This window comes from Serinus canaria, chromosome 7 (genome assembly GCF_022539315.1).
Source record: "Serinus canaria isolate serCan28SL12 chromosome 7, serCan2020, whole genome shotgun sequence".
Classification (NCBI taxonomy): Eukaryota; Metazoa; Chordata; class Aves; order Passeriformes; family Fringillidae; genus Serinus; species Serinus canaria.
Genome location: NC_066321.1, coordinates 23,888,532 through 23,915,405, shown reverse-complemented (window position 1 = coordinate 23,915,405; position 26,874 = coordinate 23,888,532). Strand labels below are relative to the sequence as shown.

At 37.4% G+C, this 26,874-nt stretch overlaps 1 protein-coding gene across 6 annotated transcripts in view; it reads right to left on the bottom strand.

Annotated features, from left to right (window-relative positions):
• Positions 1–26,874, bottom strand: part of NBEAL1 (neurobeachin like 1) — a 74,700-nt gene that overhangs the window by 15,224 nt on the left and 32,602 nt on the right. For 5 of the 6 annotated variants that reach the window (XR_007777953.1, XM_018911598.3, XM_050976724.1 and 2 more), the window contains 35 exons: positions 26,187–26,285; positions 25,504–26,084; positions 24,736–24,868; positions 24,056–24,175; positions 22,672–22,975; positions 21,673–21,758; positions 21,269–21,358; positions 20,841–21,009; positions 19,723–19,856; positions 19,191–19,350; positions 18,992–19,094; positions 18,154–18,310; positions 17,509–17,667; positions 17,015–17,174; positions 16,643–16,731; positions 15,236–15,814; positions 14,464–14,639; positions 13,958–14,111; positions 12,557–12,685; positions 11,940–12,245; positions 11,680–11,829; positions 10,597–10,754; positions 10,012–10,136; positions 9,034–9,160; positions 8,130–8,278; positions 7,158–7,291; positions 6,378–6,479; positions 5,128–5,223; positions 4,895–5,019; positions 3,549–3,689; positions 3,325–3,455; positions 2,201–2,310; positions 1,510–1,627; positions 763–860; positions 358–474 (listed from right to left, as the gene is read on the bottom strand). Coding sequence is in view for 5 of the 6 variants with exons in the window: in XM_018911598.3 (XP_018767143.3) it covers positions 358–474; positions 763–860; positions 1,510–1,627; positions 2,201–2,310; positions 3,325–3,455; positions 3,549–3,689; positions 4,895–5,019; positions 5,128–5,223; positions 6,378–6,479; positions 7,158–7,291; positions 8,130–8,278; positions 9,034–9,160; positions 10,012–10,136; positions 10,597–10,754; positions 11,680–11,829; positions 11,940–12,245; positions 12,557–12,685; positions 13,958–14,111; positions 14,464–14,639; positions 15,236–15,814; positions 16,643–16,731; positions 17,015–17,174; positions 17,509–17,667; positions 18,154–18,310; positions 18,992–19,094; positions 19,191–19,350; positions 19,723–19,856; positions 20,841–21,009; positions 21,269–21,358; positions 21,673–21,758; positions 22,672–22,975; positions 24,056–24,175; positions 24,736–24,868; positions 25,504–26,084; positions 26,187–26,285 (5,769 nt within the window). In the remaining variant the exon portion in view is untranslated. The remainder of the gene's footprint in view (positions 1–357; positions 475–762; positions 861–1,509; positions 1,628–2,200; positions 2,311–3,324; positions 3,456–3,548; positions 3,690–4,894; positions 5,020–5,127; positions 5,224–6,377; positions 6,480–7,157; positions 7,292–8,129; positions 8,279–9,033; positions 9,161–10,011; positions 10,137–10,596; positions 10,755–11,679; positions 11,830–11,939; positions 12,246–12,556; positions 12,686–13,957; positions 14,112–14,463; positions 14,640–15,235; positions 15,815–16,642; positions 16,732–17,014; positions 17,175–17,508; positions 17,668–18,153; positions 18,311–18,991; positions 19,095–19,190; positions 19,351–19,722; positions 19,857–20,840; positions 21,010–21,268; positions 21,359–21,672; positions 21,759–22,671; positions 22,976–24,055; positions 24,176–24,735; positions 24,869–25,503; positions 26,085–26,186; positions 26,286–26,874) is intronic. The other variant, XM_050976726.1, reaches the window with a different exon arrangement.

The window sequence follows — 26,874 nt, the reverse complement described above, 5'->3', positions numbered from 1 at the left end:
CTCATTCAGTTTGTGCAGGTAAGCTTCACCACAAATACTGCAGATGAAACCCTGACCCAAATCAGGGAGTTTAACTACCAACTTCAGTGATTCCTCACACACCAGTGAGGCTTGCAGCTTTCTTGGTGTGGTGACTAATTTAATAGTCAAACAACACCCACACAAGCAGCCAGCAGATTATGGGATTCAACCTCTGTGAAGCCAACTAAAAAGACAGAACTCATTTAATACACACTGCATTGTAAAATATTCTCTCTAAATAGGAAGCAAGTTTATTTTCATCCAGGTTGTGACCTTTTGTTTCAAGTACATCAAATTTTAGGTTATACTTCAAACAATTTCAAGTAACACATCTACCTCTATGAAGAATGACTTCAGCTCAGTGAGGTGTTGGAAGAGATTCAGAGTAGAGGTATCACTTTTAGTTAGTCTTTGTACTACCTCTTCTGCTGACAGCCTTTGTGGATGGGGCTCCTAGGAGGCAATATTTGAAGGAGTAACAAATTAGACTGGTTTATCAATTTGTTCAGTGCACATGAGATACTCAGAATCTTAATGGGAAAACAGTCTTAAATACCTAATATTCCTTCTTGAAGTAAATGAATTTATTTTGAAAATGGATTCTTTGGTAATGTGGCAAAGATTTAATGTTGCTAAAATTACAAACCATTACCTTAAAAACCATTTTTTTTTCAGAAGTCCTTGTAATTCAGTTGTATTTAACCACAAAGGTCTGGTTGAGAGGGAACAAAAAAGCAGTACCTTTAACAGCTGACAGGGAGTTTGCCCAAAATTGTTTATCATCCCTTCTAAAGCCTTCCTTTCTTTCTCATCGGTTAAAGCATCCAAATCCACAGCCCCTGGATCACAATCAGAATGATGAAGAGTAAGAAAAAAAGAAAAAAAAGAACACAATCCAAACAACTTATTAAGAACCAATATGGTCAACTTAATTTACTTGCAGCATTATGACCCTTTACCCCAGAAAAGCCCCAGACAATGCCTCCATTTAAAATACAATCTGAAAACTCCACTCTGCATGTGGAATTTTAAGTGTATCTGTCAAGGCAAGAAGTGTAGGCCTTTGTCTTATCCAATGAATTTCATTTACCTCATTGCAAGCAACAACTAGCATGCAAAAACCACCCAGAAGTTAGCTTTGAAATTAACAGATTAAATTTGTCTCTAATATTAGTTGCTTTCAAGCAATGTGCCTGAACTCTAAACCACAAGAAACCTCTTCCCACATATGCTTTTAAGCAAGTAAATAAGTGGCAAGAAAACCCAGAAACTCTTAGAAAAAAAAACAAAAGAAAATGTAACAGCCCTCCTTTTAAAAAATTACACATTTTTTTGGTGACACGTTACAAGGTTTGCTGCCATATTTCATCTACAAATCTGCTGCCTTACCATATGCTACTGTATAGTACACTCACAAACCAAGTGTCTACTGTCTAATAATGAAAACTCACAAGCCTGATGACAATGACAAGAGAATGTGCTTTGTACCTTCATAAGTACAATAATAGAACACGTTAAGTGCCTCCACTGCAGCTGGTCCCCTCTGCTTGTAGCCAAAAATCAAATCTATCCATTCATGAAGATGAGCAGAAACATACTCAGATTCCTAGAAGGAAAAAAATGCTCTTGTAAGAATAAGAGAAATACTGCTCCCTCTTAAAGTTTTTACTGTTCTCTATGGAGAAGATTCAATTCCTAAATGAAGAGAATCCACAAATTAGGTATTTAGCAATATACAGGGCAGAAGCATAAGAATCTTTTGTGCTATGGGCAGTAACTGCCAGGTAAGAGGGAAAATCAAAGTGACACAAAAGGTATGCACTTTTGAAATGTACCTGTGCAAGGGAAGGTAAGCTGCTAGGTCCCTAACACCAGACAGAGTCATCTTTAAATTGCAAAGGAGGCCAACTCACCTACCTCTGCATTTTATCTCCTAGGACAGCAAATGCGCAAATCATTAGTGCTCAAAATGCCCAAGAGATTAAATTAAATGGTCTTTTCAGCATTTTATCAACATGCACAGAGCTTTTAACTGGAAGTTCTAATGGTACTTGTAATGTCAAATGCAACCACAACTCTAGTTTGAATGCCATCCCGCTTGTTTTACATTTAAGCCACAGTAACAATCTGCAGGTGCACTTCCTTGATGATTATGTTACACATACAAACAACATCTTACCAGAGCCTTCCTGTGTTTATAAATAAAGTCTTCAGGGGAGTGGGCCCACTTAGGCAGAACAACATCATTTACCACCTCTTTGGACATTTGAAGCTGGCCTAAGTTAAAACCTGGTGAATAATTCAGAAAAGTTTTAGAGTTGCTACAAAATATTTCAAGCACCTTGATTTCTCAATAAAAATTAAAAATCATTATTTTCTAAATGCAAGAGAAGGATATTGAAAAGCTATTAATGTAAATCCCTAATAACTCTACCAATAACATAGGAGGCTAAGTTCTGTTCTGCATGTTTAAGATTTTAAATGATAATGGATAACAATTACCCAAAACACCTAAATTATTTTGAAGCTGAAGTTCCAACCATAGAAGTAGTATTTGTCTTTTACACATCCATCTGTAAACATATCTGCATTTGCTTGTTTGTAAACATGACTGTATATTACAATTTTCCAGGATTAAGAGTCCAAAACACTTCAATAAGGTTATTCAAAAGAAAGGAGTTACTTAGAGGTTTCAATGGTTATAAAATCAAGGCTTTTAAGAAGTCTGAAATCTCACCAGCTATCACTGAAACAACTCTAAACACCTAAATTACTTGAAAGTGGGACTTGGGAGTTCTCAGTTTTTCTAATTTAGAACTCTAGTAGATTGTAGCAGCACAAACATACAAATCCATTTTCAAATTGTGCAAAGATAGAGAAACAAATCACTAAACAATAAATGTGAATTTAAAAGGAGTCTCATGTCAGAATGCAGGACACTGTCTTTTTAATCAGCATTATGATAATTATAATTAATCTCTTAACTTTTGCTATGGATTTAATCAGTATTAACTAACTTTTTCAAACATCCCAGTGAGCATCTCTGACACTCTCCATTGGGTAAACAACACTATTTTTAGCCATCCTTAAGCCCATAGCCTGAATTTTAAACTATGTTTAGGCTGCTGCTTAACACAACTGTTCACTAAACATTTTAAAGCCAGCACCATGATTAATGTCTACAATCACACAATAAAGTTTAAATAGTAAGTGTTCCTCAGCATTCACAAATGGCTGTAACATTTCTTTCCTGAAGAATACAGGAACAGTTTCCTGTGAGAATATTCTTAGCAGTCAGTTTACCATTCTGATTCTCCAGGAACTCTGGAAAGTAGAAGAACTCTGGGATAAGTTCCTTGACATCATTGGGGTTGTCCATGAGCGCCTGCCAGGTAGCAGGAATAGAGTGGAACTGTCTGTCAGCACAGTCAAATCTGTGGATCAGAAAATCCAGGTTAGACTTTGACAATCCCCTCAGTAAATGACAAGGAAGAAGCAGAAGGGGGCTGCTTATCTGCCCTGCATACCTGCCACTCTGAAGCTGGATATGAAGGGTTGTGAAAGGCTCTACCCGAATGAGGTAATGCATGACACCAGCAGCATTTGAGTAATGTGTCCCATAGTGAAATTTGTCAATCATCCCAAGAGGATCCTCAAAATTCTCATATCTGAAAAAAGGAATCTTTATCAATACAACTGAGCATTATGGTTGATTTACACATGGATTATGCTTAATCCAGGGAAAAATTAAAAAGAAATTACCACAGCAATCAATGAGAGAAAAATACATTGAGTGCCATCAAACATGAAGATTCCAAATTTTACTTAGAAAGTCCCTAAGAAAAAGACTGCAGAAAGATAACAATGTACACCAGATGAAGCCTTTGCATGCCTGTTATGCTCTTCCCTAGGCATTTGCTATCAGCTGTCAGAAAGCAGACAAAGGACAGACAAGACTGATGACTTCATACAAGAGACCAACACACCCCTCACCACTAAAATGAGTATTTACTAGTGAACAGACATGTGATGGTTTCCTGCAAGATTTAGGAAATGTGTTTGACTGTGCAGGATGCAGAAGAGATCTTTTCACACTCATGCCCATTTCCTTTTCTACTGACAAACTCACTCTACCATGCCACCATCTGGCTGATACATTCCTCAGCCTCACAATGCTGGTAAGAGAAATTCTAGTTAAACATACTTCTAGAGAAGCCACTTCATTACAGTCAGGATAGAGCCTAATCATCCAAAGGAAATTCTCCATGTTCCAAGTTTTCAGAAGATTTTGGAAGACACCTGACTGCAGTCTGGTATGATAGCAAACTCACTCCCAGACTAGCAAACAAGGGAGAAATCACTACACTGCTGTGTGGGTGTAAGTACCTGTCATTGGTACCTACAGAGGACTTGCTGAAAGTCACTTGAGACCTATTTTATTTTGAAGATGATAATCTATGCATGAAAAAAAGAGGAAGCACAGATTTAGGATCAATGCTACCTCTTAACACAGGCAGTTCAGCTCAGCAGTATGATTTCACATTCCTTATCTTGAAGAAGATATGGGACACATTATGTCTTTTCAAGCCATTAAATTGTTTCTACAATCTTTCAGTTTTTCATCTCCACAGCTGAGAAACAACTGAAAATTTACAACAGTATGTTTTGTCCTTTCACTGCCATATAACTGAGTGCTATACAATATAGTCTGAATGCAGCAGGAACAACAAACCAACCACATTTGCAAGTGCATCTGTTATGTCATAAAACCAGCTTCAAAAATTTCACCGTCAGAAATTTATTTCTTAAATGTGTTATTAGCCTGGAGGCTCAGAAAAGACAAAGAAATATAACCAAGTGTTCAAATACATACTTTTCTTTCACAGTCTTAGCATTCTTCTCATTTACCACACCTATAGGTTTGGACAGGTCCCTAAATACTGCAGGATTATTCAGGTCCAGTTCTTCTGAGGTGTAATCTCGTAAAATCCAGGGAAACTAACAAAAAAAAGTAAGTCAAACATCAGACAGAGATTATAATACATCCTTCAAACCAGAAGAAACACATACCTTTGGCAAAAATTTAAAAATTAACTTTTTCATTACCACAGGATATTGAGCAAGGTCATTGTAAGTTCGTCCTGCCATAGTGTTTAGCTGAATAAGGTAGTCAAAGTTGGATATTTCTCTGTTCACCCATTTCTGAAAGACAAAGAAAATAGAATGGAATTCACTATATCAAAGATATAATTATTGCAAATTACACATCTTGTCAGTATCTATATGCCAGAGGATGACACTGGCAAGTGAAAAGCACAAGACCACAAAAATCGTATGCAAGTCCAGATTCAATTTCTCATGATGAAGAGATTTATTTTCCCTTTGATTCAGTAATTGTGCTATCTATATTTCATTGAAATCAGGTCCTGGTTGGTGACAGGACTGTTTCAAATACAGAGCAGCAGACAATTAGCAACCTTGCTAGAACGGAAAAGAAAAATAGGAAGTAAGAGAAACAAAAAGAAGGCAAGTATGCAGGTACTGATAAAAGGGAGAACAGAACTTTAAAATCCATCTGAGTGCTAAGATCAAGATTTATTTCTAAATTATTCTTCCATTGGTTAACAGTACAGGTTAACAATTTGTAAATCAAGTTGTCTGTGCACCTTTATTTGCTCCATTATTATATTCTAAACCAAAGAACAGCCAGAGCTGCTCAGAAGGGCTTAGTATTTGTCTGTCGAGTGATGGAGATGTGTCATGACAAATGATATTTTCTTTGTGTAAATATAAAACTCAGTTTTTATTGTCAGGAAAACAAAGAACAATCAAAATCTTTCCAGTACTTTAAACTTATTGGTAAAGCTTCCTCCCTCATAGAAAACAATTTTGGCATAAAGAGATGGAAGTGAAAAATACATTTACTGTATTTAAAAATTTATCTGTGCTTATGGTAATATGGACATTTTGACATTTTCATTTTTTACCAATATTACTAATTCCCACTTAATCTTCAGGTGAGTTTTGTTGAAAGCTCCATCATGAAAAGATAGCAGGGAAAATTATTTGCACATCCAGTGAAAGAAGTTTCAAAACAGCACTCAATATCACAGACTAAAACCAGAAGCCAATCTGCCACTTTTTATGTTCATGTTAAAATGCCTGTCAATCACACCACCAGAGCTGACTATACCCATTTACCTGACTGTAAACACAAACCAAACCATCCCAAAAACATGCTCATGAAAGTTCAGGGGCCAAGCTGAGGGTAGAAATTGGCAGATGCCATCTAAACACTGGGAGAGTCCTTCAAAAAGCAGAGGAATTCTTCAGACCATTGAGCTGAGGTCTTTTACCTGCATCAAACCTGACGCTTTGAAAAGTTCCTGTGGGGATCTGGTCCCAGAAATGTTTGGAGAACGCAGTGACAGTATCCGACTATACACTTTGTTTCGTACCTGTTAGAAAACAGCACCAATAAGACAACATTCTTGAGAGTGAAGCTGACAATTAAGCAACTTGTCTGCTAATTAAAATATTAAATAATTAGGACACAGTTACACTTTCAAGTTCTTTGATCTCTCGCTGTTTAAAATGTTTGGACATGGATGGATGTGACATCCTTCTCATCACGCAAACCACGCAACATTTTCTAAGAGCTGACCTACTAGTACACTGACCTGCCAGTATCTAACCCACCCTAAGTTCTGAAATTTAGTCCCTCCTAAAAAGGATCACTGATATTACCCAGAGGGGGAAAAAGTTCACTATTCTTTACCCATTGAATATCAATGATTTCTAATGTTAAAAATAAAGTCTCCTTTGATTTGCAATTAATTTGTTCAATCTTTAAAAAGATGGGCTTCAAAACATTTAGATAACTACTGATGTGATTTTAGTTAAATAATCATTCTGTAAAACAGAGAGAGAAAGATAAAACAAGATTCTCCTTTTTGCTATCTTTTCACAATTAATCAGTTTCTAGGTGCCAGACTGCAGTGTAGTGTTCCATAATGACTATGTAAAGCAAACCTTTTGCTATTAGTGTTACGGTATTAAGAAAGGCACCAGACTCAAATTCAATCACTTAACCTTGTGTTTATTCCATAAATCCATGACATTTAGGAAACCCATACCTCCTTATTGAAGTTGAGGAAATAGTTGGTTTGATCTGTAAGGAAGATCTCCAAAGCTGACCTCCTCAGGTTGTACCGACGCAAATGGATCTCTCGAATTTGAGAAAGGTGCCATTTGAAATCAAAACCTACCCCTAGGAGGAACACTCTGTTTACTGAGTTGGAATATATATTAAAAAAACCCTTTTCATACAGACACAGTGCAGTATCAGCTCCAATCACCTCAGAGTTATTCCTAGAAAAGGAAAGTCTTATAGCTGACGTGATTAACCATTTTGCCAGGAAAATATTAACTTCAGATATTGTTGTGCTGAAAGAAATGAAGCAAGAAATACATGATGGAATGTAGAATTCACTTTTGCTTTCTGACTAAAGACATATTATAAATGTATTCCGTTGACAAAGAAGTATGAACCAACTCCTTTTGCTTTTTTAAACAGGCTCAAACAGACTTTCATGTTTAGATTTCCCAATGGCCGAACAATTTGGTATACTGATTTGGGAAATTTTACTATTATTTGTCCAACATTTCACTTCAGTGTTTTCATAGCCAGCTGTGTATGTTCTATTAAAGTTCCCTAAATTAATATAGATGATTAATACTTACATACCTTTTAATCAATGCACAAGTGCAACATTATTTGTTGTAAAAAGAGAACAGAGAGGAGCCATTTACAAAGCAAATTAGATGCAGTAACTTTTTTTTAGTCAGCAGGTTTTTTAGTAAGTTATTTTTAAGAAATACTAGGAATAGTTAATCAATTTACCAGCTCAGAAACTACAGTTCCAGATTCTTGATTCTGAAGGGATCAGTCAGCCACTAACCATCAAGTGCAATATTAATTTTAAGCACAGACCAACAACTTGTCTCTTTACAATTACTTTGACACTTGTTTTCAAAACATAAACTCAGCCTACTAAAAGCAGAATGCTGAACTACACTGAAAATAAAGAGATATTGATCATGCTTACCTTCCTCTTTCTCAATGCTGCCATCAAAGAAATAGATGTGCTGGGTAGTGACCTCCAGCCTGCCTGGTATCACATCAATTACTGTAATGAGTTCACAGTCTTCAGACAATATTAGCTTTTCTTTCTGACTTTCATCATCTTTCTCATCCCTGAAAAAACACCACTAAGTGTTACAGGGATTACAGGTAGATTATACTGTTGCTTAGGTCCTTGGTCAGAGTACAGTTCAGAAAAGAACCAAATTTTAATAGCATTAAAACTGCAACATAAACAATTCTATAAAGCCACTTTCATCAGCAGTCTTGGGTGTTTCAGACTAGACCACAAACATCATTTCACAGCATCACTCTTTAGTCTTGATATTTTGGTCTCAGGCACAGTGGACTTGACTTCATGTGAAGTACAAAAACATCAGGCTGCATTTCCCTTCCTTATTTAATTTTTAGGTGCTTAAATTCTCTGGCTCAGAGCAGAGCTGAGTTCCAGTTCATGTGACTGAAGTTATCTTCAGGGTTATTTTGCTATAATCTACAGCAAACATTTTGTACTTTAAAGGTTATTAAATGCATCAGTACCACTCAGAGAGCCAACTCTCTACTGGACTTAACAGAACAACCATAGATGCATGCACAACATGTCATGTCCAATTACTGAAGCAAAGCATTTGCTATCCTCCCTCAACTCCCCTTTCTCTGCTCTCTCTCTCTCCTGCCCTTTTTTTTGGTTGCAGTCACACAAGTGACATGAAGGAAGCACAGCAGGTCTTCCCTCTGGAATGCTCTTAAGGCACTCCAGCACTTAAATGCCAAGCACACTTTGAATGCTGTTCAACTCCCAAAGATGTTTCTCTCTCCTTATCTCTAGCACAGAAACAAATGACAATTGTTTATCCTGTTCTACTTACAAATTGGAACTGGCTGCTGTGTCTTCTTCTGGTAGTTCCAGAACATCATCCTCCAAGTCACTCACTTTCACCTGCTTCACCACCTCCAGAAGCAGAGACTCACTGGAGGGCTGTGTCTGGTGCACACCTAGCGTAAAGAGACATAATGGCTCATAACTTTTTCTGCTACAATACTTATGGAAATCTAACACACAAAGCTTGTCTTCCACAGCTGAATTTTGGTTTTAACCAAGTAAAAAGCAATCACGCTTCTTATATATTTTTGTGGTTAAGCAGAGCACTACAAACAGTCCTTGAGCTACACTGAAAATTATGACAACCCATACACTTAATAAAAATTTAACTTGAATTCTGATGTGGACACTTACAATAAAATACTTTGCAATGTTTTCCCAGACATTGTTAAAACCTGCAGATTTAGTAGAAATGCACTGCATTGGCTTTTTGGTTATGTGGGTTTACAAGAGTGTTTTGTGGGGTTTTCTTGCTTCAGCCTTGATATCCAATACACCGAACTCAACAGTTACACCTAACTCAGCTGTTTGGCACACTTCTAAAACAAAGCATTTCCTATCTACATATTTTAGCCACAAGTTCTAATAGGTTTTGAACAAACACTGCTTACTGTGATCTCGTGGCTTCTTTCTTGAGGAAATAATCCCATACAAGAAAGTTGTATGACTTCTTATTTTAAAACAAAGGAGTTGACTTTTATTTATTGCTCAACAAAACCCCACATTTCAATGAACCAGGGCAAATGAATTCTACTCAGTAGGAAGATGCTGTTTCAGGTCAAAGAACCACTCTCATAATATAGATTTTACTAAAGACGAAATAAAGAAAAATCAAGATTTAAGTATATAAGCAGATACTGCTTATTAAACACAAAGAGGAAAGTGGGTATCTTTCTTTGGTAAGAACTCAAGTGAGATAGCAAATACAGCTTTACCTAAATTATCTCAGCAAATACAGCTTTACCTAAATTATCTCTCAGGTCACTAGCATCCTGATGAGAGTTGAAGTTGTAATTCTGCACTAGTTTTAGTCTCATACGTGAGAAGTTTTCCACATTTGAAAGTTTCCAGTGAACAGGACGCTGTTTCCTAGGAGAACGAGAATATTCATAAAAATAATCTGAATAAAGACCTACAGGAATGAACTGATTACAAAAGAGCGCATATTTGGAAAAATACCAGTCATCCACTTGTACATTGCAAAAAATAAAAGATTAAAATGCAGTTTATTGCTTTTCACATTGCAGCTCTGACCATCATTCTTTATTTTGTAAACAGTATTTATTTTTACAGAATTAGCAAGGTTGGAAGAGATGCTCAAGAGCATCAAGTCCAACTGACAAACTACCATCACCACAATCACCCCAAAATTACTTTCTAATAAGAACATTCCCTGGCATGACTTGAGGCCATTTCCCCATGTCCTGTCACTCAAGACTGTACGCCTCAAGCACGGTTATTGCAGTCAATCTGACCTGGTTTTAACCACATGAAACAGCGAGCAAATTCCTTTTAAGAATCACACCCAGTTTAGGAACTCCAGTCTCACCTTTCAGCCCAAGGCCCACGCTCAGAGAACAAGTACAGCTGGGCTGCTCTCCACTGCCTCAGCGTGGCTGCGTGCTGGCTGCTGAGCTGTTTGAGCATGCTGTTGTAGCGCAGGTTCTCCTGCCGAGCCTTCCTGCTGAACGGCTCCACAAAGTGCTCCTGAAAGACCATTGCAAATAGATCCAGCTCTGAGTTAACTCTGACCTTGGAAAACAGCTTTCCAAGAATTCTCAGAAAACAAGAAGAAACGGAAAAGGTTTAGCGATAAAACATTCTGAAATTTTAAGGTGATACTTAGGAGAGAAATTTTAAAAGCTTAGACCTAGAAGAAATAGTGCCAGACTTTAATTTAAAGATGTGAAGAAAGCATTATCAATGCTGAATCCACACTAAAGCAATTTTTCATCACCAGAAAAGCAGTCGGTAGTAGAAACCCTACTATAATAGGCAAGATTTTTCTTAAATTCTGGCATTCTTGAATGTGGCTTTCGTAGTATTTTTCCTTTAGCTATTTGAATAAAATAGGTCTACAGATTTTGTTATTAAAAAAGCAAAGAGACATGTAATTTCACTATGGTACTGCCTGTAATTACCTGTTAACTCTAATGCAAAAACTCAATCTTGACCTTATATAGAAAGGTCAGTTTAGAAGCAATTTTTCCACATTGAATAAGAACCATTCACTGTTGCAAATGGTTTAATTGTATTAAAATAGGGTTAAAAAAAAAAAAAAAAAAAAAACAAAAACCAGCTCACAATGGAAATCAGGTTTTAATAATTCAAAACACAAATCAAAAAGGATGCAGCTTATGGATGAGCATATTTCTACCCTGCTGATGAAAAGGAAGGCCTACTGCACTGAAATAACTTTGATTGCTCATAAGACTCTTAATAGCCAGAGCAGAATTAGAAAGCATATCCTACAAGTGCATATAGTTTTTCCCTGCTCATAAAATCTTAATTAAATTAACCTGTTTACAATTACTTGAACTGGATCATCCTGAAATTAATTTTCTCCATCTTTTAGAAGGCAGCTCTCAAGAGAGCTCTATTAAGAGAACCTTGCACTCACTGAAAACCTTACCTGAAATTTAAGCTTACTTTCTCCTCTTTCCCGGTCTCGCTTGTGCATGTTCACCATAAATGCTTCATAACAATCTTTCCAATAAAGTGCCATTTGCTCATTATCATGTCTGAATGAATTCTCTTCATATTGCTTCATATTTGGAATAATCTGGTTCCATAAAAACAAAATAAAAAGTACCATATGATTTCTGAATGGGTTCCTCTGCTTTCATGGCTGAAAAGAGGGAGGAAACGATACAAAAAGAATTTACTACTTACATATTTGTCAATATAAACTTGCCACTCATCAGATCTGCAGTATTCTTGAAAGTCCTCAAAGAAAGATGGGCTGCCATTGGTAGGAGGCAATGAAGGAAGGTGCAGGTTCATAAAGAGAAGTTCATAAACCTTGGATACCAATGTCCGAACGAGGGGAATCAAAAATGAGTAAGTTTCTGTCTTCTCTTCAATTGACCTACTCAAAATGCCTTCCAACTTCCCCAGGAGGTAGCATGCTTCAGGCTGGCTCTCAATTACTTTGGTCTGAAGGAGAGTGTTTAGTTTGGCTGCTGCCATAGCACAGACCTACAAAAACAAACAGCAAAAAATTAATGTGATCCTCCTTGTGAACCCATCTTTTTCCTGCCACTCCTGCCTGCATATTCCCATCCTCAAACAGAAGCCCTCTGCCTCCTTCTTATGCTCCACAGGTGCACACTGACAGGACTGTAGAGTAAACCTGCAAAAGCTAAGAACCAATAAAACATCTTCCCAACAGAAGGATGAGGGACTGCCACAGGTCTGCTCATTGGTATGAACAGCTCTCCCAAAAAACAACCGTTGCCTCAAATGTGCCCTTAAAACTCAAGTACCACTTGCAAGAATTTGCAACAAACCTGTAAGTTGTCTTGTGCAATAAATCCAAGGAGGAGCTGGACTTGCACCTGTGAAAGCCTGATTGCTTCTAGGCCAGCAGAGTACCAGACTGACAGACTGTCCATGAGAGTCACTAGTTCTTCCAAAAGCTATTACAGAAACAGAAAATTAGCATAACATTAAAATAAATAAAATAAACTGAAATAAAAGTAACAACTACTCTAGCTGGAGACATAATCATTTCAAAGAGCTGAAGAAGAGGCTGTGCTCACATTTGTAACTTAACCAAATCCAGAAAATCATTTGAGAACACTGCAGTTAAAACAGTAATTTAAAGAAATTCCTGACAACAAAAATCTACTCAGCCCAGTACATTAAGTCAAGTATTTCCCCTAAATAAACAGCATATATATATGTATCTATATATCTCTCTCTCTCTCTATATATATATATATAAATATAGATATATGTGTGTATATATATGTGTGTGTGTGTGTGTGTGTGTATCTGTGTGTACAGGGGGAGAGAGAGTATATATATGCTTATTGCTTTTCCTATAAATTAACTCCAGTAAATGCCATATCCTTGGAAAATTTAAAAGACTCCACTTAAGGAGGCACTTCTTTCTGTCAGTATTTAGACAGCAAAAGTGACACAAGCCATGTGAAAGGTGGGTATTCCCAAGGCAAACAGCACATTTTGCTATCCAGATGTGTTTGTTTAGAACTAATACACCTTGATATACTCTCTAACACAGCATAGGAATTACTGTGTTAATGACTCTGAGCATTATACTTTTTTTTTTAAAGAAAGTAGTCTTACAAAATATTTTTAAGGATTTCTAGAGAAATAATGATGGTTTCCATATAATCTCTCTCTTTTTTTGCTTAGAAAAACTGAAAAGCAATGACAACTCAGACTGTGAAGGAAGCATGACCAGTGCCAGAGATTCCATAAATGTTGAGATAAATGATATCTGTTCAAACTACAATATGGGTGAAAACCCAGAAGTGACATTTCCCAACTTGCAACTGAGAGCAGAGCTTTGGCCAATCTCTCATTCAGGATGCTCAGAGAGTCATAAATGCTGATAAACAATGCAAAATCTGCTTAGGCTACAGCTGCTGCTGTTTCATTAGCTTTCACATTTTCTAAATATTTCTCCAGTCTGAAGAAACCTGGATTCTCAGTGAAGAGTACTACTTACATGCCTACTTAATTTGCAAAATTTACTGTATTCCCTGTGGTAAATATTCACTTTTTTTATTCATGAAGGGGCACTCTAATCCATTCTACTATAAATCCTTACTCTGTAATATCTGTGGTTTAATATGACTAGAAGGGTGACAGTTTCCAAACCAACAACTTTCTTGTTACCGTTTCAGCCCATATACAGTACTTTCATTATGCAGTTACTGTACCTTTTCTGTCCATAAATTTGAATTAATTAGTCCTTCTGCCTGCAGGAAGCCTTGCACAATTAGCAAGAGCTTGAAGGCATTTTCAGCATGCGTAGGGAGAGCTTTTGAATCTCTGTTATCAGTGACTGACCATTCTAACATCTTCTCCAGCAAGCTGCATGGAAAACAAAATCCCAAAGTAAGTATTACATGTTCTGAGTGTAAGTGGCTTTTAAAAAAATCCAATTAAGTATTTAATTGAATCTCAGTCTGCAGTTACATAACTGCCATCTTCTTGATAAGCCAATGAGATAAAAGCGATTGAGAGACTCATGAAAACAGTGATAGTTTTAAAACCTTCTGGCCTCAAGACACACCTCCTAAACAGGTACAGGAATATATTTCTGCCAGTATGTGAAGAGACAGCAGAAAAAAGTACATCTTGCTGGGAAACACCCACCCCTTCCCAGCTTCACTCATGTCCCTCACTGCTGTTGATCCTCAAAAGGGATGAACTGTACACTCACTTGAGCTTTATTTCATCAGAAGGTCGCAGCAACTCGTTAGACATGCCCAGTTTGGTGAGAGCAGAGAACACCTGTCCTCTCTCAATCCAAGCATCATCATCAGATTTGTCAATACCTTTCCACATTATACACAGTAGGATGTCTGTGAGTAACTGTATGAGTTCATTATCACTCCCCTACAAAAGAAGTGAAACATTTAAAGCCCTTCTAGTATAGAAAACCTTCTAAACATTTCTTATTCATCACAGCTCTTATGCTTTCATGTTTCAACATTTGAAACTCTGCAGTCTTCAACTGGACTCTAAAGTCCAACTGAAAAGCTCAGGAAAACACAAATATAAGAGACTGCAGCTTGCTTCTATGATGTAAAACAAGCTGCCTTTTAGCCACCCTCGATTTTTTCACAGCAAGTCTGCTCCATATCTCCTCTGGATGATAAAGGATGTTTAAATATAGAGGGAGAAGAGTCTGCAGGGATTTTTTTGTGGTTTCTTGTGGTTGGGAAGTTGGCCTTATTTATTTGGGTTTTTGTTGTTTTTTTTTTTTTTTCCCCCAACACCAGAGCTGGTGTTTTTCAACCCCAAGTGGACAATCAAAAAAGAAGACACATCACAAAAGGAAGTACCCCTATTCACTATAAAAGAGCCATTTTGTTCACTTTCCTGTTGGATGATAGGAGGGACAAACAAAAGTAATAATCATTCATTAGGGAGATTGAAAGAAAAAAATGAAAGTTCCAGCAGTTGGAGAAACCAGTCACATAGTTACTCACTCCTTGGCTTTCAAAGAGAGAAAGCTCAGCAGCGAAGCCCACATCATTGGTAACACCCAGCTCTTTGTCAGGCTGCCCAGAGAAGGGCTTTGTGCTCTCTGTGGGTGAGGGAGTGCTGGGCTGGCTGTCTGTCATCTGATTCCCAACATCAGCCAGTTCATAAGAGTCAACACTGGACAAATCCAAACTCAAATGTGAAGGATTACTGTGCCACAGTTCTCGGCCCTCTGAACGGAAAGACATCTCTGCTGTGGATGCATCTTCCAGCGGCATAACAGAGAAATGGGCAGGGGCATCCAGGGATTTGTTATCTTCTAAACTCCACTGATCAAAGAGACCATTAACTGATGCAAAGCTGCCAGCTTTCTCTCTCTCAGTCTTATCAGCTTGATGTTTCTGAAGCTCTTCAGTAGGAGGCTTTTTATCCTCTTCCCTGGAGGAATCAGTCCTGCTCTCCTTAAAGCCAATCCGGACCTCTGAGTTTTCTTTCAGGAACAGTCTAACCAAAGTGTCCTGCCAGCCCAGCTGCTGAGAAATCTGTTGTGCTGCATCCAATTGGGAATGCAAAAGGTGCAAAATCTAAGGATAGAAGAAACCCCATATCTACACATTAATTTTAGCTTGTAACTGCATCCATCTAGCTTTTCAATTAAACATTTTACAATCTTAAAACTTCTTTACTTTTTTTACAACCTTATATAAAGAGCCATGATCGGCTAATAATAAGCAAACCAGCCACAAAGTAATTTTTCCTCATAAAAAATATAAAGTTGAGAAAAAAGAAAAAAAAAGTAAAAAATTCTCAGGAGTAGGGGAGAAAAGAAGCTATCAAACCATATTGGTAAGTTTCCATATTTGCCAGCAACTCTTCTGACACAATTCTTCCAAAATCCTGTTATCTCAATGAATAATCTCATTTACCCATAGTCTAAAAAATTGTCAAATAGAAAATAGGCTTGATTAGGAACTATTAAATAGATAAAATTAATAAAATTACAGTATTAATAGCTTACTGAAGTGTGCACTATAGTTTCACTTCTTCATTTTGGGAAACCTTAATAGACTATATGGTGTCTCACAGCTACCATTCAGTATTAATTCCAGTGATAAAAGCTTTGAGAAAACTCAGTAATTCAAGGAGCCTAATATCCCAAACCCATAGAAAATACAAGATATTTGAGAATCATGATAGAGGCTTCACTTTTTGTTTTGGCTTTTAAAAGTACTTGAGTACACAAAATTCAACAGTAAGTGATAGAGGGGTCTAACTTTTAAAATAAATCATTGCTAAAAAAAAACAGTAACAGCAAATACTGCCACTGTGTTTCAAAGAAATAATTTAGTTATCACACTGTACAGTTCATAGGCTTGAAGGACAGTATTCCAGTTCTAAAGAAGACAACTAACCTTTCTACAGATAATCACTCTCATGTTTATATCTGATCTATGAGCCAGATACACTACAGCTAGGAGATCTTTATAATTCACAGCAGGATCTGTAGGGAAGAAAGAAAAAAAGCCACCATAAGCACTATCACACAAGAGAATGCAACAGATAAATATTTATAAATTGCCTTGGAAGTTATGACTGCATGCAGGGATGGTAAAAGGAACAAACTTCAGTTAACTAAGAAAATGTTAGCTAATGGGAGACTAATGGGAAGTTTGAACAGAACAGATCTACAAGTAACACCTCTGGCTCTCCTCAACAAAAACCAGGGATGTTGGCCTCTGAGCAGCAGAAGAGTACTAATGTCAGACACAGCACTTGCCAATTACCTGCATACAGCACTTGGTTAAGAAGGTTTTTAATAAGAGAAACAGTAACTGGGGATTCATTCAGAAGGAGTCCCAGCCCAGAGTACCCCACTTCTCTGAGCCTCATGCGGTGCTTGCTCCGCTCATAAACTTTGGTACATTTCAGCATCTCTTCCACGATCTGTAAGGAAAAGTAGACACAAATGCAAATTGAGCACAAAAAAGCATCCATATCTCTCAAACTTGTGTATGATATAACATGCTGATTCACAGTTTTTAAAGTTTATTTGATAAACTAAATCAAACAACATGCATAGTTTTTTTTAAAGATCCCAATACTTTAAGAGAACACTAATTCCTTTGTGACAATGCCAACTAGCTAACACAAGAGAAAAGAAAAAAGGAAACTTGGATGATTTTTATCTTTGTAATTACATACACTTCAGCCAGACCAATGGAAAACACAAATTTATGTTCAAATGATTTATTTAGGAACATATAATTCAATTCATTACCTTGAACACAAGTTCTCTAAGCCTGTCAGAGTATCTTTGATGCAATAACAGAGCATAAAGAATATCAGCATTCCCTGGTTCAAAGAGCAATAAAAAAAGCTGGTCTGGGGTTGGACTGGAATGAAGCAGGCTGAAGAGAATGTCCAGAATTCCACAGAGCTACAAAATTAAGACAACCAAATTAATACCTAATTCATTTAGATTTCATGCTTTGTTTTAGGAAAATTTTCTTGGTTTTTAGGTTTTACCTTTGCTGGTTAATAGAAATTTTGTTGGTCAGTATTAGTGCAATTAAACAACTTTTAATACATTTTTTTCTCTCTATAGAACACCTTATCAGATTAAGCATGGACACATACAAGTTCAAGTGCTCCTGATGCTACAAAATAAAAACTACATCATCACAACTCCTGGTCAGTTGAAAGTCAGTTCATTTGGGTTTGTAAACTAAGATAACTTTTCTAATGGCACATCCTTATCTTACCTACATGTAAACAGAACCACACATCAGTTAACATTTTGCTTGTGGTCATTTTCTTCTTTGTTCACCCTTCTTTTAAGTATACAAGGCAAGATTTCTAAATGCCAAGATGCAAAACCAAAACATGTCCAGTTTAAACTGCTAATTTATGCTGTGTTGCATACCTGCTCCTCGTCACTGGTGGCAGCTATGTATCCCACAATGCTCTGAATTTCTTCATGTGTTCCACCTTTGCTCAGGAAATATTTGATGAGTCCATACAGGGATGTCCGTATTGTCCTCAGGTCATCAGGAGCCAAATCACCATCTTTACAACCAGTCCTGCTTGCCAACAGACCAGAAAGGCAACCTAAGGAAGCTCTCATGGCTCATTAATAGCAATTTGATAGTGCAGTTTGATTAATTTTTCATTTACCCAGGCATATGCAAAAGTTTTCAATTTTTACTGAACTCAAGCAACTGGACAGTAATAATCAGATGAGACTTTGCAAGTCCACCAAAGCCCTGAAAATGTAAACTTGTACTGATCTGGATATGGGTCAGGATTGCAGGTTCCCACCTCCCACAGGAAACAGCAAAGTCTCCAGCCAATCTTCTTCAAACACATAATTATATTCATAAGCAGATATAAATCATCAGCACCGAAAGATTAAATCTCTTAAGAAGTCCTACTTCAAATAGTACAAGCATTTAAAAGAACTTAAAATGGTAAACTTTTTATAACAGTCATGATCTATGACTTAATTTGCATTGTTTAACACAAGTCCTACAATTTTGTAGTTTTAATTATTTTTACAAGCACTCCTGGTGTCACTGACAAACTTTACATAAGGCAAGGCAAAGTATAAGTCAAATGGGAAAAAAAATTAATGCAATTTTGTAAACTAAATCAAGCACCAAAACCCAACCCACGGTTTTATTTATTTTCTCATTAGAACGATGGCAAAAAACCACAAGAGCCACATAAAATAAATGAGGAGTCAGAAGTAGTAAAGCTCATACCCATAATAAATCCTGAGTGTGTCTAGAAGAAACTGCACACCATACTTCTTTCTGAAGAGTCTTCTACTGTCCTTGATGATTGTAGAAAGATACTGTATATGTCCTACAACATAAAGGTTTCTTTTAGAACCAAGATAAAGATTTGTGTCATGTGAAGAGTCCTGTGCCTTCACATAGTTGCCTGAGGCCAAGAGCTCACCAATTCTGAAGGGAAAGTCACCACTGTTCCAGATGCTGAAGTCAAAAAGTAAGTGGTGATACATCTGTTGCAAAAGCTGCATGTTCTTTTCTACTGAGACTTGTTCTATCAGCAACTGTACAGCCATCAGGACATTCACATCCATTAAGATGCTTGGCACCTTGAAAAATAACAAGAGGTGTCAGCACTCAAAATATTGTATGTCCTAATGAAATTTTATTTTAAGAAGTGGAATTTTATTTTCTACAGCAATGTCTGCTCCATTAAAGCAACACAATAAACACAAAAGTAGTCTAATTTGAATAACACAATATCTATATCAAAAAAAAGCAGAACATTAAAGAAAGTGAAACATTGCATTGCACTTTGCAGATAAATACCAACTTCACACCTTTTTGCTTTCAGAAATGCAAGAAAGAAAATTCTTACTAAGGAGGCCTTTAAAGACAGTGATATTCCAGCTATGCTTCGAAATAATCAGGACCTCATCCACAAAATTCATCACTAAATCATGTTTCTCAAGTTTGCTCACCTTCTGTAGCAAGGCTCCTAGGGTGGCAACTCCATGGGAGTGAATGAGATTTTCTTGATTAACATGATGTCCCTGAATAAAGTGTTTTATCATCAAGATGAAAGTTGCAACTATGTTCTTCTCCAGACGTGCTTCTGCAGAAGAAAACAACAGTAGCAAAAGTCTTATGACTTATCATTGGATCACTGCATAAAAATAGAGGGTAAAAAGTAAAATCAAGTGTTTATATTCCTCACTACTTCCTGAAATTCTCAACTCCCGTTCCTCAGCTGTAGCCTGTCTTTAGACTTTTTCCTGTGCAGACTCATAGCCATTTCTTGCCTCTCCAGAACAAAGTGATCCCAGTCCTAACTTCAGCTACTTCATCCATGGCTGTAGATTACAAACTTCTTTGTTACAATCTTTTGCAAATGCTGCAGTTATTTTCCCTCTGTAGTTGCAAACTGACACTTCCAAGCCATTGTATGCAAAAAATTAGAGACAGAGATAAGAAGATCTATTTTTTACTCTTCACCATTTCATCTTTGAAAAAAAGTAGTGCTCTACTTTGCAAGGTCTGATTTCTCAGTGGTTTAGGTCAAAGTTTTTAAAAAATCTATTCTTAAAGCACCCTTTCAGTTTCTTTTTATTTTAATCCAAACTGTGACTATGTGTGGAAGAGCTAGGAGCCTGAATATTTTATTAAGAAAATATAATTTTGGCTAAAGGCTAAACAGGGCAGTTCTGATGCTGCTATCCCCATATGGCTGTGACCCAGCATTCAAGCTGCAGGAAAGCTTCTCCTGTTGATATTAGTAAGTTTTAAATCAAAAATAATTTCTAAAAATCAGAATAGAAATTAAAACAATGTTATACCTTGGCACCTGTAAGTAAATCATTAAAAGAAAAATAATGCCATTAAATATATTTATACTTGAAATATGTTAGATTATTTTTATATAGTGCTGAACTCCTGGTATTCAGTATCCATGTCAGGTATCTAGGAACAGAAAGAGCCTTTCAGCTTTACATAGATGCTCTTGAAAATTCAGCACATAAACAGACTTCCATCATTCAAAAAAGGACTTTTTTATAAAATCAAGCCTAAAAATTAGTTCCCTTCAGTTTCACTTTCCTACCTGATGCCTTTGGAGATGCAAATACCACCCAGTCACCCTCTACAGGAGTTACAAGTTCTGGAGGCAGAGCTTCTCCTTCAGACTTCTCAGGCATCTGTGCACCAAGAAAGCTGATCTGCTCCAGCAATGGAAACAGCACATTCATTCCACCAATACAGTTGATCATATCCTGAATCAAGAGAAAAGGCAGGATAAACATCACCACAAATAAAATCCCTTCCACTACAGCAAAAATTTACTCTGCATACAGTAGTACTCATAAAGCAATCAGAATGTCTCACAGGCCACTTACACATGGGCCATCCTGTCATCTCTTGTTCTGCAAGTACATTTTGTACATTTCCTTCCTCCTCCCCCCAAAAGATAGATGAACATACACAATCACTGTCATTTTTACATCAGATTCTGCCTCTTCACAACACATTTACCTTGATGTCCCAATTCACTACTTTGTTTCCAGTTAGTCTTCCGTGTAAAAGATTTGCAGACAGGTCAAGGCAAATTGGGTTTCTGCAGGCCTGTAAAACAAATAAAGAAGCCATGATATCATCAAGCATCTACAGATGCTTGAACACAAGATTTTGTACCAATGTGCTGATATTAAAGTATTTAAACAACTTGAAACCCCTAGAATATAACATATGCTATTTTAGATTTGACATTCTCTATTGTAAAAGATAATTCCATTCTTTTGCCCAACCTACTATGTCTGCACAAGACTACAGTTTCAGAAAGCTCTCACTGCTCCTTATCTTCCCATAAAAGCCACAGTGCAAACACTGAAAGCAATGCACACTGTGTAGTCAAACAGAAATGATGTCCTGTTTCATACCTTTGGTGTATAATGAAGCAGCACCTTACTGGGGAGGTCTGCTACTTCAGCTTCTTGAGACTTCCATGGAGTTAAACAGTTTGGACCTATTAAAAAAGGTATATAAAATCATATCACATATTTTTAAGAGTCCAGTGGTATTAATGCTGCCCTTTACAAATGTTATACTACCAAACTTGTTGGAAGAACAAATCAGACAGTCTGAACCATATTTCAGACATGCTTCGAAGCAGAGTTTACATGACTTAAATCATTCATTTCAGAGGGTATGCTTAAAAAGGAACACATCCTACATGAAAAGCTAAACTGCACAAAGAAGTTATATACCTGCTTTTATACCTCCAAACAGCTCTCATGTTTGTCTGTACAAACACCTCTCTCATATCTGTGACTAAACTCTGTCATCAAGCCTAAATGCCCAGAAAATGAGTAACCTTCAGGATACTTTGTATAGCTAAACACAACTATTTCCTTTAAATGATGCAAGTGTTTTAATGCCAATCTGTAACAACCTCGAGTCATTATGCAACTTAATACCTTTCACACTTTGAACTGCACAACATAGCTCTCAGAGTATTTTCTTCAAAATGACCACTTAAGTATTGATTCTTAGGGAAAAACCCTCAAGCATAAATCACCACCAAGTAGCCGAACAAATAAGGGCGACACTTTTAAAGAGTCTCAACTGTAAACATAGGCAGACAAAGGGTAGCAAAAATTCAGAAATTTACAAGTGAAATTATTACCTAAAATTTTAATTTTGCAGGTCTGCTCATATGATAAACAGATGAGCTTATGCAAATATAACATTTTAAAGTCAAACTTCGTAACATACTTATTAAATGGTAAGCTTATTTACTTTAAAGCTCTCGGACTTTGGGCAGCTCTACAGTTCTTCTAGATTCTAAGTTCTTCATTATGTGTCTAGCAAAGCTTAGTGAGGTCTTGTTCATAACTGACTCCTTTTACTTGGCTAAAACCAGTACAATCATCACTTACCTGCTAAATATAATGCTTTCACCTGAGAAGGCTGCAGTGCTTCATGAAAGATAATAACTGATCCAAGTTGGCCCTCCAAAGATGTTGGACACCCCCACTCACTGTCCTGAGTCCCTGCTGAGATCATTTTGGTGATGAACTCTGGTTTTCCATGCACCCCACCCCAACCTCCTGGAGCAAGAATGCCGCCAAGCGACGTCCGGTGGGGCACAACTGGGGAGGAAAAAGGTGGATCTGGTATCTGAGAGGGAGGAGGAGTTGTTGTTCTTTGACCAGCTGAACCAATGCAGCAAGAAGTAAAAGACTGGAGAGTCATACATGGAAGAAAGAAAACAAAACACATGCTTTAAATCTGAAGACTGCATCTAGCAAATCTGAGCTAAAGAAAGGAAATCACAAGCAACAAGTTCTGCCAAGCCTTGAAGAGCAAGGAATCCATCACAGTAGGCCAAAAACCAGAGCATATACTTCTCATAATAGGAGACAACACCCTTTTTCCAACTAAGAGCAATTTGGTTACCTCAAGTGCTGCATGACTGCTGGCAGGAGCACAGCAGGCAGGGTAGTGCTCCTGACACCCCTCTGAAAATACTCCTCTCTGGATTACATTCCAAAATACTAGCCCAGCATATCTGGTACTGCACATTTCTCATATCAGTCCACTCAAACAGATGCTTTCATGGTAAGATTACTTGCCCTACTTCTAGTCACGTTGAGACTTATAATGTTTATCCTACAGATGGGCCAAAATCCAGAGTTTTATCTTGAAATGAAAACTACACTTACTCTCATTTTTAAGTTTTATATTGGTTTTACCATTACAGCATCCAACTTAACTGTTTTCTCAACATACTTCACAAATATCAAATTAGAACTTAGAAAAGAGGGAAGAATGTTTGGTGTTACAGCCCAGTTTGATATAAATCTGTTTCCCAAAAGGAATGAACAAAGCCTACAGAGATGATTAAATATACACTCATCTTGAAGGCTAGTGTATTGCTAAACGTGTATACATCCAAAATGGGTATTAACATTCAAAAAAACCCCAGTAAAAATACATGAAAATAACAGGGAATATTCCTCATTGAGTACTGTTACATCAATCCTACTGATAGAGCTGCCACTTATTATGATGTCATCATAAATTATGTCAATATGCTCAAGCAATTATTTTGAGGAAAACCCCTCGATTTAATCAATATCACCTGGTAGACTTTTTTGTTTTTAAACAGAGATGACTAAACAAGCATTACTTAATGGTTAGACACAGTCCAAAATTACATTCTGGACAGTATCCACAGCTGAACATTACTAGCAGCAGTCTGAACACTTGTTGTTGTATGAGAGCTCATCCTACCAGGCTATGGCTCAGAAGGGAACTTACTTCATTCATAGCAGGGAATCGAAGTGGGGCAGAGACCTTCTGCTGTCCATTGACATAGATATACACGAGGCTCTGACCAAAGGGCCTCTTCCCAGGCACGTGAACAATAGTTATGTTGTGCTGGTTAAGCAATAAAGAATAATTAACTCATTATTAAGAGTAGTGAAACTACTACATGAAATTATTGAACTTTATCTCTACTAAGCTGGTGAGGAAAGCACTTAAGAAAATATATCCAATGCATCCAAAAGAATATAACAAGAACACCTGCTGATTCTATTTCAAAGTAGTAAATGTAATGTTTACATATAAACAGGTTTTTGAAGAGAAAGATACAGCTCTTTCATAGTAATGCACATCAGTTCTTAAGTATAGGAATAGAAAAAAGTAAGGCAGAAACAGCACCACAGCCATCTATGCCTGTTTTAATTTAATATAAAAACCTCTAATGCTGTAATTAATCAACAAAAATGCCTAATACACATGCATAAATTAGCTCAATCAATAACTAATCTATGTGAAAATTGCTTGCATTATTTGAGATTAAAACTACTCTTAGGCAATGAATTACTGCAATATTATAAAATAGACTATTTGTTAAATGATCAAAATACCATAATTTTGACTTCTGAGCTAACAATACAATCCTAAACAAAGTGTTTATCAGTATCAAATCTTACCCAGAGAGAGTCAAAAAAACAATGGTCAGGCAGCATCACTGTTGCATATTCCCTCTTTGTGCACACTGCAACCACCAATATCCCCGAGCACGTAATAAAGGCTTCAAACCCCATACCACTTCCTGTAAAAAAACTACAAAAGACACACAATCAAGGACTTGTTTCTTCAAAATTACCACCTAACAATACACTCATTAAGAAGAAAATCCACTCAAGTTGTTTGGCAGTGGCACAATATTTACTATGTGATCATTACTTCTCTAATTAAAAAAAAAAAAAAAAAAAAAACCACAACCAAAAAGACATTTTGTTTGCTTCTGTTAGTACCTAAAATGTTAAATTTTATCAAGAAGCATTCATGTCAATATGCACTATTTAAGCACCATGAAGGTGCCTTCTCGCTTGTGCACTTACACAAATCCAGAGTTCATTACCTTCACAACAAACTATATGAAAGCTTGTTCTGGTTTTGGGTGGGATGTTGGAGGGATTGGGTTTTGGTTTTCCATGTTGTTTGGTTTAAGCCATGAACCTTCCCACAATCTGGAATTATGGATGTTGAAACTGTAGATGACAAGACATTACAACAGAGAAACTACCCGTAAGTTCTGTAACAGAACTTGGCTGTGGCGACAGATGAAAGCTCTCCCTTTCCCAGACCAAGCATCAAGTATTGCCTTCGATGAAGATAAGCAAAAGCACCACATGTCACGGGTACCAAGTGCCACTGGGCACAGATAGTGGCTGCAGCAGTTACAGTAACTGTACCTGTAGAGCTGCTTCCTCTTGCCACTTTTGCCCGTGGAGCCGGGGTCCACCCGGTCCTGGTCCAGGCAGAGCCAGGCGTTGAACGAGAAGGCGGAGCCCGGCCACCTGTGGATGGCGGGCAGGGCGATGCCGGCCATGCTGTGGTGCAGGTTGAAGTACTGCAGGGCGCTGGCCAGGCCCTGCTTCCGCGCCATGGCCAGCAGCGCGCGCATCACCGGCACCACGTACGGGTGGGCGCCCCGCAGCTCCTCCGGCCGCAGCAGCCGCACCAGCTGGAGCAGCTCCTCTGAGCCCATGGAGTGGCTCCCCAAGGAGCCCAGCAGGGCGATCAGGTTCTCTGCACAAGTGCAGTGAAGCACCGAGTGGGAATTGAGGGTCTCGATGATTCGGATGACCATGTTTGCATTGACGCACGTGGCACGGCTCTGTCTGTCAATACAGCAGATTCGCCTCAACCAATTGGAGATGAAAATCTGCAGCTCATGTGATTCTAGCTCTGGAAGCCATTGGATCAGCAGCAATAAGGGCTGGACATTGCTAATGCCTAGTATCCCAACAGCCATGTGGTCACCTTCAACAGCCTGAAAAACAGCAGGGAACTCGGACATGAAATACAATAAGACAGGAGCAGAAGTACTGTTGAAAGATGAAAGCAATTCTGCCTCAAAGGAAGCACAGCTCACCATATTCATGAGTTCCTCCAGCAATTCCCGTGATGGCTGACCCAGTGATTTCAGTACCTCATATATGTGTGCATACCCAATTCTCTCCTTGAAGACCTCCTGAGGATAAAAATTCTCATCTCACTAACAAGTAAAATGGACAAAAACTGCTTGTCTACTGCAGCAGGTAGACAGGCAACTTTTAATTTTAATTTAGACAGTTTAATGCAATATTGGACACATAATTAGAATGTAATAATTACAGGTTAGAAATCTATTTTGATAACCTGTTCATTCTACTGTCTCTAGAATGCTGCAGATGAGAAGCATTTCACTGTAGCACACAGACAAATAAAAGTTCAAAGTTGTATTTTATTAATTACCTATAAAAGAATATAACTACTTTGGTATAATTGAAATGTTAATAATATCACAATGAATAAATGGCTTCATTTTTCATCTTTTTAGTGCAAACTATAGCTTGAAATGTTTACATTGAAACACAGAAGCATTCTAATATTAATCTTTCAGTAAAAAGACTTTCCTAGAACAATTAAAAACCACCTGTCCTAAAAACTTAAAAAAATTAGACAAGTGTTTCACAGAAGTTTCCTGAAAACTAACTGATTTTATAAGAAAAAAACAAATCAACCAGCAAAGTTCAAACAGTAGTACCCATTTATGGTTCAATTATTAAACAGCTAACACA